At 37.8% G+C, this 15,576-nt stretch overlaps 1 protein-coding gene across 1 annotated transcript; it reads left to right on the forward strand.

The window, feature by feature from the left end:
* Window positions 1-31: 31 nt before the first annotated feature.
* LOC110801157 (trafficking protein particle complex II-specific subunit 120 homolog) lies at window positions 32-15,052 on the forward strand. Its single transcript, XM_022006482.2, has 10 exons — window positions 32-602; window positions 3,027-3,233; window positions 3,346-3,528; window positions 4,066-4,175; window positions 5,154-5,213; window positions 5,940-6,225; window positions 7,246-7,538; window positions 10,928-11,799; window positions 13,377-14,297; window positions 14,533-15,052. The coding sequence occupies exons 1-10, from the start codon at window positions 192-194 to the stop codon at window positions 14,751-14,753; spliced, it is 3,564 nt and encodes a 1,187-aa protein (XP_021862174.1). The 5' UTR covers window positions 32-191; the 3' UTR covers window positions 14,754-15,052.
* Window positions 15,053-15,576: the final 524 nt, after the last annotated feature.

Raw genomic sequence — 15,576 nt, forward strand, 5'->3', positions numbered from 1 at the left:
GATTAACCTTCCTCGGTTCCTCCTATAGTCCTATAGCAAAAACATACCAAAACATTTCTTCTCGTAGCCACCAATCCACCAAGGCATCAATTACAATTCACAAACCATCTCCGATCTACCCCCTTCAACAGTTGAATTATCTCTCCTGCAACCCAAATTCCCAATCTTTCACCTTCAATTTTCCCAGAAAGATGGAACCAGATGTAAGCATAGAATCAATGTGCACGATCCGAATAGCAGTGATCCCAATTGGCCAAATCTCACCATCTCTCTTCAGAGAGTACGCATCTCTCTTAACCGTGCACTCAAAAATTGATCTTTCATCAATCAGCTCATTCTATACTGAACACCAGAAGTCCCCCTTCACCCATCAACCCTGGGATTCTGGGTGTCTCCGTTTCAAGTTCATCCTTGGTGGTTCCCCTCCTAGCCCTTGGGAAGATTTCCAATCAAACCGTAAAATCCTTTCTGTAATTGGGATCTTTCATTGCCCTTCTTCTCCTGATCTTGATTCTGTCAATGATCAGTTTTCCATTGTTTGTAAGGCCTATAACTCCTCTCTGGCTCAAAAATGTTTTGGGTTTTGCCCTGGAGACGAGCAGGTGATTCGTTTATGCAATCTCTAATTTTAATTTTAATGTAATTTATGGTTTTGTGCTGTTTATATTGGTGTTTAGAGGGCCATACGATCAGTAACGTAGAAGAGATTTGATCCCACTTCTTGGGTATTGGTATTGCCCTCGAATTGGAGTAATGTAGAAATCTTGTTGCATGAAAAAATGTTACACGCATGAGCAGATGATTATGTGGTGTACCCATAATTGTTATGTAATTTATCCATTTGGGGAAGTGTTGATTTCGTGGTTAATTTGGATTTGGGTGAACCTTATGTAGTTTTACTTATATAGTTATATCAATGAAATGTCTCATTTTGTATAGCATCAGGTAATATTACTATAATTGTTCATTTGGTTATTGGTTATTATGGTAAGTTTAGATTTTGGGTTCATGTTGGCAGACCTTTTTTAATTAGGTGCATCATTTCATTTTAGTTGCCTTTTCTGTTTGTATGGTATTGATTATCATTTGATTGAAATGTTTGCTTATTGAACTAAGTTCAGTTTGTTACCCCGTAAGTCGGATCATAGGCATTAATTGGATTCAGACAACACATCTTTTCTTTCCCTCCCTTTTATCTTGTTAAGCTGTGTAGTGAACTGGAATTTTGTGTTCTGAGACTTGGTACTTCTATGAGGGTGTTGGTGCGAATATGAGCTGTAACATTGCATTATCTGTTTATAAATCTCAACGCTTTTAGTATTCTCTATCTGATTTACTTCTATTTTAGTAAAGATAAATCTAATGAGTGTATTGTTAATCAGTGTATTAAGTGTTTCAAATTTCTTACAAGTTTATCTTTGATCTTGTATATGAAGTAAGGTTTTATTTGTTTGTGAATTTGGACCCTCACGTTTCATTTATTCTCCTAGTTCTACCGTATACTAATGGGGATGGGGGGGGGGGGGGTAATTTGCAGCGTGTCCTTCACCACAACAACGATCCCAGCTAGGTACTGCCATTAGTGAGTTTGAGAATTCTAAATTGACGTCCTCACTCTTGACATGAAAGAGCTAAGGCTTAACGTGGGCAACTCAAAAGTAGTGGTGCGTTAGCCTGTCATAGTTGTAGGTGATAGAATTGCTATCCACCGTTGGAGTTTGCACAAAGTATGTCATTTCGTGGTTTATATTGAGGATTTTTTAATTATTACATTGGTACTTCTAAGTTGATATTTAAATTGTATTGATATTCTGTAGACTCCGTTTGTTTCATAGGGAAACATTTTAATTGGAAAGTGATTTTCCATGGAAAGCAATTTTCAAGGGATATTACAATTGTAAAAAAAAATCGTGATGTTTCCTTATAAGAAAACTTATAGAGAAAGAGGAAATGGAAGTGGAAAGAAGAGGATGGATGGAGGAGAAAAAAAGAAATGTGAGGGACTAGAGAGAAAAATGTGGCATTTATTCTTTACAAAAGGAATTTGTTTTCCATCCTTGGTAAAATTATTTTCTATTCTTCACAAAAAAAACAAAGGAAAATGGGTATATCGGGGTATGTTTTTTCCGTCAAAACAAACGGAGTCGAAGTGTCCATCAATATTCCAGTGAAATTCTACAGCGACAAGGATAGTGACAACCACACTAGGATGCAGGGAGTTTGAACATAATAGTTCCATTAATAAGTTGGGTCAGAGCTTAACTATACTGCTATAAAAATGCCTCTGAATAAGCTTTAGCCTAGGATGGTAGGGTGGTGGTGATTAAACAGATGCTGCATTAGGTAATCTCTTTTAGCTGTTCCCTCAAAAGCTGCAAAGAGGATATTCCTGTTAGACCTTGATTCTAAACTCTAAAGGCATGCAGTTAGCTGATTTTCCTTCTATTTTATAACATTTAATAAGTAAAGGAATAAAGGATAGGTGGGTGAGCAATTTGTTTTTTTTGTTATCGCAAGTGGAAACATTGTTTACCATGGACTCTTTTAAATTTGTTGGAAATGGACAACTTTGGAGGATAGAATTGAGCCTTACATTAGATAGCATGAACGGTGGAGTTCGTAAAAGCATAAATTTAGTTGGAATCCAGAATGTTGTCATTTGAACAGGTTCAGTTAGTTTGTGTACTGTCACTTAATTATGTTTAATCTACCTGCTTAAGTTGGCATCCAAATTTTATGATCGACTAAGACTTTAATGATTGCATGGAAGTTATAAGTTGCTTGTGCCTTGAATTCATAATTGTTATACACTCTGACTCGGTGTTACCCTGCACGTAAGTACATTTAGCAGTTTTGAACATTATAAAACTGTTACTTTGAAATTTCCTGGATAACTTTTACTGAGGCAAAAGTTATGAGGGGTTATGGGTTGAGCTCCCAGACACAAAAATCAACTGGACTTAGAGTTGTAAAGTGTGAAACTAGCTAAATGCTTGGTTTAATAGGGCCTATATCTTCTCTTGCAGCTTAAAGATGGCAACAGAAGACAAGACAATTTGAACCTGTTTCCTCCTGCCGACAGACGAACACTGGAGATGCATATGCACAATATGATGCAGGATATTGCTGCTTCATTGTTGATGGAATTTGAAAAATGGGTCCTCAAAGCGGAATCTGCTGGGACAATTGTCAAGACACCTCTGGATTCACAAGCCAGTCTCAGCTCAGAGGAGGTTTATGGTTTAGGTGTTTACATGGATTTAGAATTTATATTTTCTTGCTTTATAGCCTGATTGCCCCATCCCAGTTGTGACTTGTGAGCGTGTATGACTTTTATGGAAGCAGGTTATTAAGGCAAAAAAGCGGAGGCTTGGTCGTGCACAGAAAACCATAGGGGATTACTGTCTTTTAGCTGGTTCGCCTGTTGATGCTAACGCCCACTACAATACTGCCTTAGAACTTGCTAGATTGACGGGGGACTTTTTCTGGTATGCTGGGGCGCTTGAAGGCAGTGTTTGTGCATTAATGGTAATCATAATTTTGTTAATCCGTGCTGAAATATTTAGATTCTTTGATGAAGATGCTTATTAGCTGGTACATTTTATAATTACTGGTTTTGTTCATCTACTTTGAGTCTGTCTGTGTAGCTAAAGTATGTATCAAGGTGTCTATCACACATCCCTTATAGAGATCTTTATAAAAATTAGCCTGCCTTGCTTGGAATGCAATTCGTAACTCATTTTTAGAGAATGGAATGGACTTGGAATCACTTAAATCTTATCTGCTTATCATCAAGTAGTCTAGTTACTTCTTTTTACCAGTCCCTCTCTGTGCATAATTTCTTCCTTTCTGTTATGCTGTTTGAGGAAAGACTACTGTTTGAGGGAAGGGGTTATAGCCCTTCTGGTATTGATTACGTTCGTGACAATGTTGTCATTTAGTTCGTATAAAAATAAGCTGATATAAACAATAATCTCCTCTTTGTTGCAAATTATACTTGTTGGATGACTAGTTTCCGTGACCTAGCTTTTGATTGTCAGCTTTCTCTAAATGTTTTGTGAATAGATGGATCGGATAGGCCACCGAGATCCAGTTCTGGAGGATGAGGTGAAGTACCGGTATAACAGTGTTATTGTACACTATAGGAAGTCATTCACACAGGACAATTCACAGAGGTACATTCTACTCAGTTCGTACTTTGTTTGTGCGTTATCTTTATGGATTGGAACATAACCACCCCTTGGTCAGCTTCTAACCAGATTCTCACCTTTAAGTGTAGAATGATATTATACCACTCTACACTCGTTTGCATACAAAGCACTACCTTGTCATTATATCTGTAGGCAAACATCAAATATGAGTGTAAACTCGATAACTATCATTTATGATCATTTTTCCAATCCTTCCCTCATTTGCTTCTAACAAAACAGTTATCATGGACCAAACATGAAAAGGGAGAAGGAAGTTGAATATTGAGGGAAGATTTGAAATTTTGCGTTAATCTAGAAGTTAATTGATGGAACTTATTGAAAGATGTTGATGTGAATGTAAATTAGGACTAAGTTTGATTTTATGTAATTTCTTGACTGAGGAGTATAGTTTTCTGATTCTCACTTAGGATTGTTTCCTGCAAATAATCCTATTATAAAGTCATTTTGAAATTAGGGCTGGATGTGAACATGGAGGCTGTTGGCGTTATAGACAAAATCATTATCATACTCCACTAGTGTGTTGAAAGATTTTTTATTTTCTTTTAAAGTGAGTGCATTGCATAATTGACATCTAGTTCGGGGTCATTCTTGACCGGTAGTGCTTGTTTGTGAACGTTTTTCTCCCTTTGTCTTAACTTTTTGTATTTTTGTACTTGTCATTATATTTGTGCTCAGTGCTCCTATTCCTTGATAAAAATAAGTACTTCGAATAGTGTGATTTTATGAAATTAATAATCTCATCATGCTTAGAAGTTCAGTCCGATAGAAATTGAGTTCACAAGAACAAATTGATGGCGAAATTCCCAAGTGGTTTAGTCTTACATGGGGGAAATTAGAGTTCATATTTCCAAAGATTTTGTTTATACTATATACTGTATTCTTGTACATATCAATCTTTGATGTATTAGCCTCACCGTAGTTGCCTTTTTCACGTTCTTGCAGAGTTTCACCTGTGAGCTTTGAACTCGAGGCTACTTTGAGGCTGGCTCGATTCCTTTGCAGGTGATTACTTAATGGGAATTTTTATGTACTCTGTAATTGTTTTGCTTACCATCATGATATTTTTTTTACTTGTGAGATTTTGGTCTGAGGTATGTTTTGAAAGAGCAGATGAGTGAGTAAATATCCTCTGGTTTATTCGACATTGCAAAATGATATTCATGAAAATGTTACGGTGCCATCAGTGCCGTATATTCATTTTGATACCCATATGAAAAACTGTTAACCCAGTAGTTGGATTGCTACGTGTAACTTAGAATATCACTAGCTTGGCAGAGTTATTTTGAAAATTTCTGCATCGTTGATCAAAAGTTAATTATCTCTAATTCTCTATTTGGTCATAAAAGTATAAAACTCATAATACTCATAATACTCTGCTGTAGATTTTTTTGCTATATCATATGCATGATAGCAAAGTATTATAGTTGCCATGAGTGGGTTTCCCAATACATCTTAGTCTCCTGAAGTTGTGATGGTAGTAGTAAAACTGTTGATGTCTATTGTGAATGAGCCGTTAAACGGTTAAAGCCTTAGAGGGGCTTCACTTGAAAAGCTGAAATGGCCGAAGCTAGATTTTCTGTTTAACTTTCCCATGGCTGGTTGATCCTTGCATACTTGCTCTTCCTCACCATGATGGTCTGTGTAGTCCAAACACAGACCTTGTATTCTGCTTCTTCCTTCATGATTTTCTAATCTTGATCCTTCTTGCAAATTATTTCATTTTTCCAGGAGAGAACAAGCTAAAGACGTGGTAGAGCTATTGACAAATGCAGCGGATGGCGCAAAATCATTGATTGATGCCACTGATCGATTGGTACTGTACATTGAGATAGCTCGTCTCTATGCGAGGCTTGGCTATGAAAGAAAAGCTGCCTTCTTCTCAAGGCAGGTGGCGCAGCTGTATTTGCAACAAGATAATAGATTTGCTGCTGTAAGTGCCTTGCAAGTGTTAGCTATATCAACAAAAGCTTATCGTGTCGAAAGCAAAGCATCTAGTGCCAGAGATTCGCTTCCTGTAAGTAATTCATTGCAAAGTTCAAAGTTATATGTGAAGCTTGTTCTGAAATATTATTTTTGAAGATTAAGAATAAATATCTCTTGTTTGCACCTGCATTTGTATGAAGGGAATTTGTTAGCATTTCCGAATCATCTTCTTGCACTCACGTGTGAGGACACTACTGGAACTATGAACCCACAGTACGGAGTACAAGACAATTATGGAGTGCAGCGAATGCTGGTAGGCATGAATGATGAGGGAATAAACTGATTTCAGCTGCTGCTTATCCTTCACTTGTTCCAGGGTGGCTAGCTGATTGCTTTTAGAATGTTCTGTTGAGTTCTGTGATGTGCCTTGAGAGAAATATTATCTATGATAATTAACCTATTAAATCGAATTAACATGGAGTTAGAAGCGAGAAGAAATTTATTTCCATGGTTGTATCAAAGTATAAGATTTTGCATAGTGTGGAGAAGTGAATTTTCTTACCTGTCATAAGTACATAATACATAAAAGCCTAGGGAAGGTGTTTAGTGGAAACTTTTGTTTTAGGTTATAATCTAGAGATGAAATTTTCCCGCTAAAAGGATGAGATTTCTGCATATATTGTTCAAAGTTGATTCAAATACCTGCTATATCAATTTTATTTGACTTACTGGATCCAATCCTCTATTAATCTTCAAACTGAAGTTTGAGAAAGAGCAGCATTTTGTGTTTGATAAGTTGATAGTCTTGTTTAAGGTGAATGATTTTATTGTTGCTGATTTGGATGGAAACATTGTTTTATTACTGACATTAGAGCTGGACCCTTTCTGCTGGTATATTATGCTTCTTCGGTTCTTTAAACAATACTTCAAAAAATAAAAATGTAAAAAATTATAATACTGCTCCTGTCATCTTGCGACTTTGTTAAGAATAGTGAACAAATACCTTCACTTATTTGCTGCCTTGTTCATCTGTCTCTGGGGGGGGGGGGAAATGAGTTGTTAAAATATTCTTATAGTTTCACTCTTTCACCTGTCCTCCCTCTGTTGGTAGGAAAATGGACCAAGTCCTGTGGATGGTGGAAAGCTGAATCCCAATTCTATAGTTTCACTATTTGAGTCTCAGTGGAGCACTCTGCAGATGGTTGTGCTTAGAGAAATTCTTCAATCTGCTGTGCGAGCTGGTGATCCTCTTGCTGCGTGGAGTGCTGCTGCGCGTCTGTTGAGAAGCTACTACCCTCTTATTACACCAACTGGTCAAAATGGGCTTGCAACTGCTCTTACTAACTCAGCAGCACGGCTTCCTTCAGGGACTCGCTCTGCGGACCCTGCTTTGCCTTTCATTAGGTAAATTCTGTCCATAAGTAGTTCATTTCACTTTTGCATGACAGAATTTGCATCTTTCAGATTCCTGTAAAACATGAAAAAAAACCCAGTTTTCAGAAGTGGTGCTTTTTTGTGGTTCTTAATCTGCTTAGTGATTTGATTATTGATTCCGTACTCCATTACTCCTAATTCCTAAAATAAGAAAATAAATCTCTGCAACAAGATTATTCCTTAATATTTTAAGCTGAATCAATCTTTGTGATACCATGAGTTATTTTGTTTTGTAAAATATTTGAGTTGCTTTTGTAAAAAATAGTAACCACAGTGATGGCAATCTCAGCAAACCATCCTATATTTTATTTTCCTGATGCTAATTTTATTCCGAATTCTTCATTGGCTGCTTGTAGTACAAGCAGATTGGGGAACAAGTTAGGGGTTAGTCAGGGAGGTAGTACTATATATATAGGCAGCTGTAGAGAAGGAATGTTATGTTGAATATTGTTGAGGAATTTGGTTGAGCTTTTAAGAGCTCATTGGGAGAGAAATCAAGCCTCTCGAATGCTTGAATATTAGTTACTTGTGTTTTCAGTTTATTAATCAAATTTTCATTAGTTTCTTGATTTATGGTCTGTTATCTATGCTAATTCATAGCAAATGGTATCAGAGCAGTCGATTTAGGGAGATTAAATACTGAATTTCAGTTTTTGAAAAAAGAAAAAAAGAAAAAAAGAATCTGCAATGGAGTTCGCTGGTGAGTGTGTAACACATCGAATGCAAGCATGGATAGGGGAGGATTTTGCCTACATCACAAGAAAAAGAGGTCAAGGAATTCCAGATCCGGAAGAGGAGCGGAAAATCCGGAGAGAGCTTCAACTTCCAGAGTTCAATGGAGTTAATCCCGAGGGTTGGATCCTGGAATTGGAGGATACATTTCATTTTTTCCGGCTTAATGAGGAGGCGAAGTTAAAGGCTGCCATTATAATACTTGACGGAGACGCGCTACAGTGGTTCCAATGGGAACATCAGCGGTGGCCGTTTAATGACTGGCATGAATTGAAGAGCCAGGTGGTGCGACGCTTTGGTTTTTCACGACAAACTCCGAAAAAGCTCAACGGCAAGGCAGAACACCATAATTTCTCCTCGAGTCAAGTCTGTGGTGGACTACCAATTTTTATAGAAGCTATGGTCGGCAGTCAAGGCAATTATCATTCACCGTCTGAGAACCATAAAAAGGAGGCCAAGCCAATAGATTTGATGGAGGAAGAAAGAGAGGTGGTGAGTATGAGTGAGGTTCATTTAACAACCATTGACTTTCAAACTTCATGTGAGAAAGAGTCCGGTAGCCTACTTACAATGGAGTCTTTGGCTATACCAGGTAGTACGTTACTGGCGAAGGCGACGCTAGTAACATCAGATCTGGAGGAAATAAGGTATGGAGGAACAGGTGGAGGGAACTTTTTTGGTGGGTTTAATGGTGGAGGTCGAGTTGGGTGCGAATTTGTTGGTAGTCTGGCGGAGGAAGTGGTGGGAGGACATGTTGATGGACGGAAAAACATTCTCATCGGCAACGACCATAGTGATGGAGGAATATTCGAGAAAGGAGGAGCCGGAGGTAGTGGTTCCGGCGGTGGTCCTGGCCTTTTGGCCGGCAATTGTAAGATTGGTGGTCGAATTCCAACCTACGGTGGACTGATTAGGGAAGATTATGGATTCTTCAAAGGTGGATCTGAAGCTAGTGGCTCCTTTGGAGATCTGTGTTTCGCCGGCAGAGTTGTGGGTGGTGATTCTGGTGTTTTAACCGGCGGAGAAGAGGAGTTTGTCGAGGGTCACACCGATTCGAGTGCAACTGGTGATGGCCCGAGCAACGACGTAGAGCAACCAGTAGGTGGTGCTGTGCACCAGCAGCTTCAAGAAATCTTTCAGAAGATTCCAGAAATGGAGATTAGAAAAAAAGCGTATGGGAGAAGATATGCTGAGTCATTGAACAGCTTGACGAGGAAGCTAAATGTAGCTGATGCAATTAGTAAGGGCAATGTTGTAATTACTCAAGAAAGGCACTGCCAGGCCCAAATTTCTGATCCCACTTTCTCTCCTCTACATCTACCTAATCAACCCAACCCAGTTCTAGAGGTCAACACTCCTTCTAACTTCAAGTTTAGACCAACTAGTATAGGACACGTTTCTGGGCCACCAGACTTAAATCTCAGCCCAATCATCTTTAAACCCATTCTTTTTCCCAACTTGTCTAGCCCACAAACTCCCAATTTTCTGATTTTTTCTTCCACATCTAAATTCACTTCTTTAGTACAAGTTTCTACACCCAAACCATTCAGCCCTTCTCTTTTTAATTTCCTCAACCCACAGCCTTTCCATCTCACTTCAGAAAATTCCAACTTCAACCAATTTTTACTTCCACCCTATGACAACTCCAAGGCTAACTTTTTCTTAGCTACACCACCAAAGGAAGTACAAGTACTCACCAATGAGGAGCTTGAACGCCAGTGGAAGCCGGGCATCAATTTTCACACGGACATTGCTAATTGTTGCCAAGGCCGGGAATTTTGTGCTGATTACTATCCACCTTGAGGACAAGGTGGAAGTTTGGGGGGCCGGTAATGCAATGAACTGATATTATGGAGGGGTACTTTAGGAAATAGCTATTTAAGTTAGTACAAGCAGATTGGGGAACAAGTTAGGGGTTAGTCAGGGAGGTAGTACTATATATATAGGCAGCTGTAGAGAAGGAATGTTATGTTGAATATTGTTGAGGAATTTGGTTGAGCTTTTAAGAGCTCATTGGGAGAGAAATCAAGCCTCTCGAATGCTTGAATATTAGTTACTTGTGTTTTCAGTTTATTAATCAAATTTTCATTAGTTTCTTGATTTATGGTCTGTTATCTATGCTAATTCATAGCAAGCTTTGTACTATATAGTTAATACTGTACGGTTTTTCTTAATGCTAATCTCCACAAAATTGCTTAGTTACTGTTGCTTCTTCTGTCCTGTTTTCATTTACAGAAACTTCTCTAGCAGGTTTTTAGCATCTTATATTGGGATAGGCTACATTCTATTTTAGCTTTAGGGGGACGTGTTCATTGTAAGTTATCATTATTTATCTCAATTTTCACAAATGCCTCATCTCAAGTTGAGTGAAGAATCATTATTCTAAAATCTAAGTATAATATGATATGGCCGGTACTATGAGCAATAATCTCAAGTTGAGTGAAGAATTCTTGTTCTAAATCTGTAAGATATGGCCGGTACTATGAGCAATAATTATAATGGTAATAACCTATCTGTATTAGCTTGAGATTATTGCTTTCCAGTGATAGCAATACTTACGATATCTATCTGTATCTAATAAATATTTCAGCTAAAAGTGATAAAGGTTTGTTTTGTGTGTTGTTCAGGTTACATTCTTTTCCTATCAGTCCACCTGAGATGGATATTGTGAAGCGCAATTCTGGAAAAGAAGATTGGTGGGCGGGTTCTGCTCCTTCAGGGCCTTTTATTTACACCCCATTTAGCAAAGGAGATACTGATAATAACAGTAAGCAAGAGCTGATTTGGGTTGTTGGTGAACCAGTTCAGGTTCTAGTTGAATTGGCCAACCCGTGTGGTTTTGATTTGGTTGTCGATAGTATATATCTCTCAGTTCCTACTGGGAACTTTGATGCTTTCCCCATCAGTGTGACTCTTACCTCCAATTCGTCGAAAGTTATTGCATTATCTGGAATTCCAACATCTGTGGGCCCCATTACAGTTCCAGGATGCATTGTCCACTGCTTTGGTGTTATCACTGAACATCTTTTTAGAGATGTTGACAACCTGCTGCTTGGTGCAGCGCAAGGGCTTGTTCTGTCTGATCCTTTCCGTAGCAGTGGCTCCGCAACTTTGAGAAATGTATCAGTTCCAAACGTTTCTGTGGTTTCGTCACTCCCATTGCTTGTCTCACATGTAGTTGGTGGTGATGGCGCTGTTATTCTATATGAAGGTGAAATTCGTGATGTGTGTATAAGTCTGGCCAATGCAGGAACAGTTCCAGTTGAACAAGCACATATATCATTGTCTGGAAAAAACCAAGATGCTGTTATTTCAATTGCGTATGAAAATTTAAAATCTGCCCTTCCACTTAAACCAGGTGCAGAGATTACTTTACCTGTGACCATCAGAGCCTGGCAACATACCACCGTGGACTTTGATACTGCTGCAGGGAGGTCTGGGGGTTTAGGACGACAATCAAAAGATGGAACCAGCCCGATGTTAATGATTCATTACGCAGGTACTTCTAATATCTTGATTTTTGTAGGCATATGAGTTCTAAAATAAAGATTTGTTAGCAGTTTAGCACTGAACTCTACCTATATTATCCAAATGTCTCCTGTTAGTGGTATCTGGTATGTAATACTTTGGAGAAATAAGCTACATTAATGTACCTAAGGGTTATTTGTTTTCAGTTACTTCTTAGGCCAATTATTTCCATAAGAAAAATGAGAAGTTATCCATCTCTTTCTCTCCTACTTTATTGGTCTCATTCGCATCTTGTTCTCCGTTATGATTTAAAATAAAAAAAAATCTCTACATGTTCATGATCAACAAAGCTCTTTTTCATCCATATTTCTCTCTTGCTTAATTTCTGTCTTTTACATAAATTACTGAAAATGTGTGATCAAACATCGACTACTACATTCTCCCTCCGTCCTACAAAATACTTCCCACTTTGACTTTTTACACCATTTGGATATTTATTTTGACTATAGTTTTCTAATTAGAAGTATAAACTAAGTATATTATTTTAAAAATATTGCAGGGTTAGTCTCAATGTATATTTTCAAAATATCATCTTTTAAATAATTCTGCTAATAAATAATTAATGATCTCAATTCTCAACAACTAAAGTCGTGTTTTGGAAAACGTGCCCAAATGAAATGGGAAGCTTTTTGTGGGATAGAGGGAGTGTTAAATATTTAAATTGGGTATGCATAATTGAATATATAAGTATAATTATACTTAACAATTTGCATGTTTTTTAATGTTGCATGATCAATGATTGATCGTGCTTATTCTAGGAACCAAGTTTGTGGTTGATCATCTTTGTTCTCAACTACGAAGCCTTTTCTTTTTCTTATTTTTAGCTACATGGTCTATATCAAACCTTGATGAATGTCTTTTTGTTCACGAAGATGGTTGCATTTAGCCCGTAGAATTCTTTCTATAGTGGTGGATACACAACTAATTAGTGGATGGTCATCTTGTAGTTCATGGCTCTTTTACTTCTTCATAGTTATAGATGGTTACACCATTGCCTAGACAATGCATAACCTTAACCTCTAATTATTTTTCCTGTTGTAACTTTGATGGCTGATTCACATTGTTATTAGTTTCTGCCTTTTTCTGTGTATAGTTGTTCATGTTGACTGATTACGGACATATGTCGGCCAATTTTTATATAAACGAAGTTCTGCAGCAGGGTATATGTTACTTAGACTCTTCATTTCATTTCAAGTACCTGCTCTGAATACTCGATACTCTGACATTAATATGAATTCTTGGCGCCACATGTTGGACTTAAAAATGCAAATTTTCTATCAATGGCCAAAGTCTGTTCCTTAAGAACATACCTGTTTCCAACACTAGTAGGCGACTTTTGACTCATGAAATGTTTTCACAGCATTGTATGTCAAGAATCTCCTTCTACTCTCCATCTTAGATTTTCTACCAAATTCTTGGAAAATAAGTGTACACCAGCCACAAGCTGCTATATCTCTCTTTCAGTTTCTCCCTTCTCCCTTCATGTTAATGTTATAAAGATCAGATAAATTTATTAATTCCTTGTACAAATGGATCTCTTTTTGCCAGGGCCCTTGGGAAGTAATGCAGAGTCTACAGCAGAAAATACCATTTTACCCCCGGGAAGACGCTTGGTTGTACCTTTAAATGTCTGTGTTTCACAGGGATTATCTTTTGTGAAGGCTCGTATGTTGTCAATGGAGATTCCTGCTAATGTTGGTGAAAACCTTCCTAAACCACCACCTCTATTGGACAATGTTACAGAGTCATCTTCAGGTTCTAATAGAATTGAAAGATTGGTGAAAAAGGATCCATACAGGGGCACATGGGGATTACGCTTCCTTGAACTTGAGTTATCTAATCCTACTGATGTCGTGTTTGATATTAGTGTTTCCGTCCAACTAGAAAATACCACTAACGAGGACAATTCTACTGACCAAGAACCTGCTGAGTATGGCTATCCAAAAACCACTATTGACAGGGATTCCTCTGCTAGAGTGCTGATACCATTAGAACATTTTAAGTTGCCTGTTCTTGATGCCTCCTTTTTTATAAAGGAGCCTTTGGTTGATGGAACTTCCAGTGGTAGAAATTCAAGCTTTTCAGAGAAGCATGCTAAAGCTGAGTTAAATGCTTGTATAAAGAACTTGATATCCAGAATCAAAGTCCGATGGGAATCAGGGAGGAACAACACTGGAGAATTGAACATTAAGGATGCAATGCGGGCCGCCCTTCAAACATCTGTTATGGATGTGCTACTCCCGGATCCCTTGACTTTTGCCTTCCGGCTTGCTCGGGATGGTTTAGAAGATGATCTTCAGAGTTCTGCAACGGAGGAGGGTTCAGTGTTAGCACATGATATGACTCCTATGGAAGTTCTGGTTCGAAATAATACCAAGGAATTGATCAAGATGAATCTCAGCATTACATGCAGAGACGTTGCTGGTGAGAACTGTCTTGAGGGTCCCAACGCTACTGTACTGTGGGCTGGTAAGTAGAACTTTCGAACATTTCTTCTGTAAATTTCCTTCTTGTTGTGTATTGTGGGCTGATAAGTTGAACTTTGGGAAAATCTTAACTATTCATATAACAAAAGCTTTTTCTTTTTTACTGAAATGAAAAGTAAAACAAAAGGGTGATTTTGTGCGAACTAGTATTTTACTCAAATTTCCGATAACCTTTGACATCAGTGAATAATTCTCATCTTTTTGCACCATTTATGTAGGTGTTCTCTCTGGAATCACTTTGGAAGTACCCCCGCTTCAGGAAATTAAGCACCCATTTTCATTGTATTTCCTAGTACCTGGTGAATACTCCTTAGTTGCTGGCTCGGTGATCAACGATGCCAACGAGATCCTTAGGGCACGGGCAAGAAGCGATTCACCCACTGAACCCATCTTCTGCCAGGGACCTCCTGTTCACGTTCGTGTTTGTGGAGCTCCATGATTGGTGGTTTGCTGAAATCAAATTTCCAGTTATTAGTCAGAGATTAGCCAGTTTTTAATATATCAGAGTTGAAAACATCTGCAGCTTCCGGCACGTAAGTGTTTCTTCTGCAAAATTCATTTAAGAGTTTTTGTGCACCCTAAATGCCTAATTTCTCTATCCTAGGGGTCGGAACTTTAGGTGGATTAGCTATTGGTGTGAAACCTATTGGGTTGTATACTTGTATCATTATTATTATGATTTGAATTCTGGAAATTTTTGGGTAAATTCTATTTATTAGTCTGTATTCCATCATTAAAGTGAATTGTTTTGTTGTTGGATCGCATTCCGTAGGACTCATACACGTCTAAGTAGATTATGGAAGTTCAGGTACCCGTTACTGGAAAATGATGATAAATGAGTTCCATTGCCAAAATATAAGACCACAATGATTAAAGATGTAAGAATATCATGTATTCTGAAACTCAGATCTCAAATGTTCAAAATTTTGCATCTGAAATATTTATCACAAATGTGAATACAAGTATATTGTGTAGTTTGCACTGTGGTCAAAATACGAGTATTGTATTTCATTAGAAGAAAACATTGCAGTATTTGTAAATACTTCCTAAATATTTATTATCAAACCAAAAAAACAAGTTAGTCACAATTGAATTTGTCAATCACTTTAATTATTATTTTTCCTTTTTCATCAAGAAAGTCTTAAAGAATGAGTTGTGTGTGAGTTTTGTATTTTAACTAGACCTGTCAACGGGTTAGGGGCCCATTAAAAGCCAAATCCTTTTATTTTTATAAATGGGCTGGGCTTTTAAATTGGTTTAAC

This window comes from Spinacia oleracea, chromosome 1 (assembly GCF_020520425.1).
Source record: "Spinacia oleracea cultivar Varoflay chromosome 1, BTI_SOV_V1, whole genome shotgun sequence".
Taxonomy (NCBI): Eukaryota; Viridiplantae; Streptophyta; class Magnoliopsida; order Caryophyllales; family Amaranthaceae; genus Spinacia; species Spinacia oleracea.

Excerpts from the sequence above, each read along its gene's own strand:
- LOC110801157 (XM_022006482.2), top strand. The coding sequence starts at position 192 with ATGGAACCAGATGTAAGCATAGAATCAATGTGCACGATCCGAATAGCA. Across the intron at positions 4,176-5,153 it reads ACACAGGACAATTCACAGAG|AGTTTCACCTGTGAGCTTTG; the intron begins GTACATTCTACT and ends ACGTTCTTGCAG. Across the intron at positions 14,298-14,532 it reads CGCTACTGTACTGTGGGCTG|GTGTTCTCTCTGGAATCACT; the intron begins GTAAGTAGAACT and ends CCATTTATGTAG.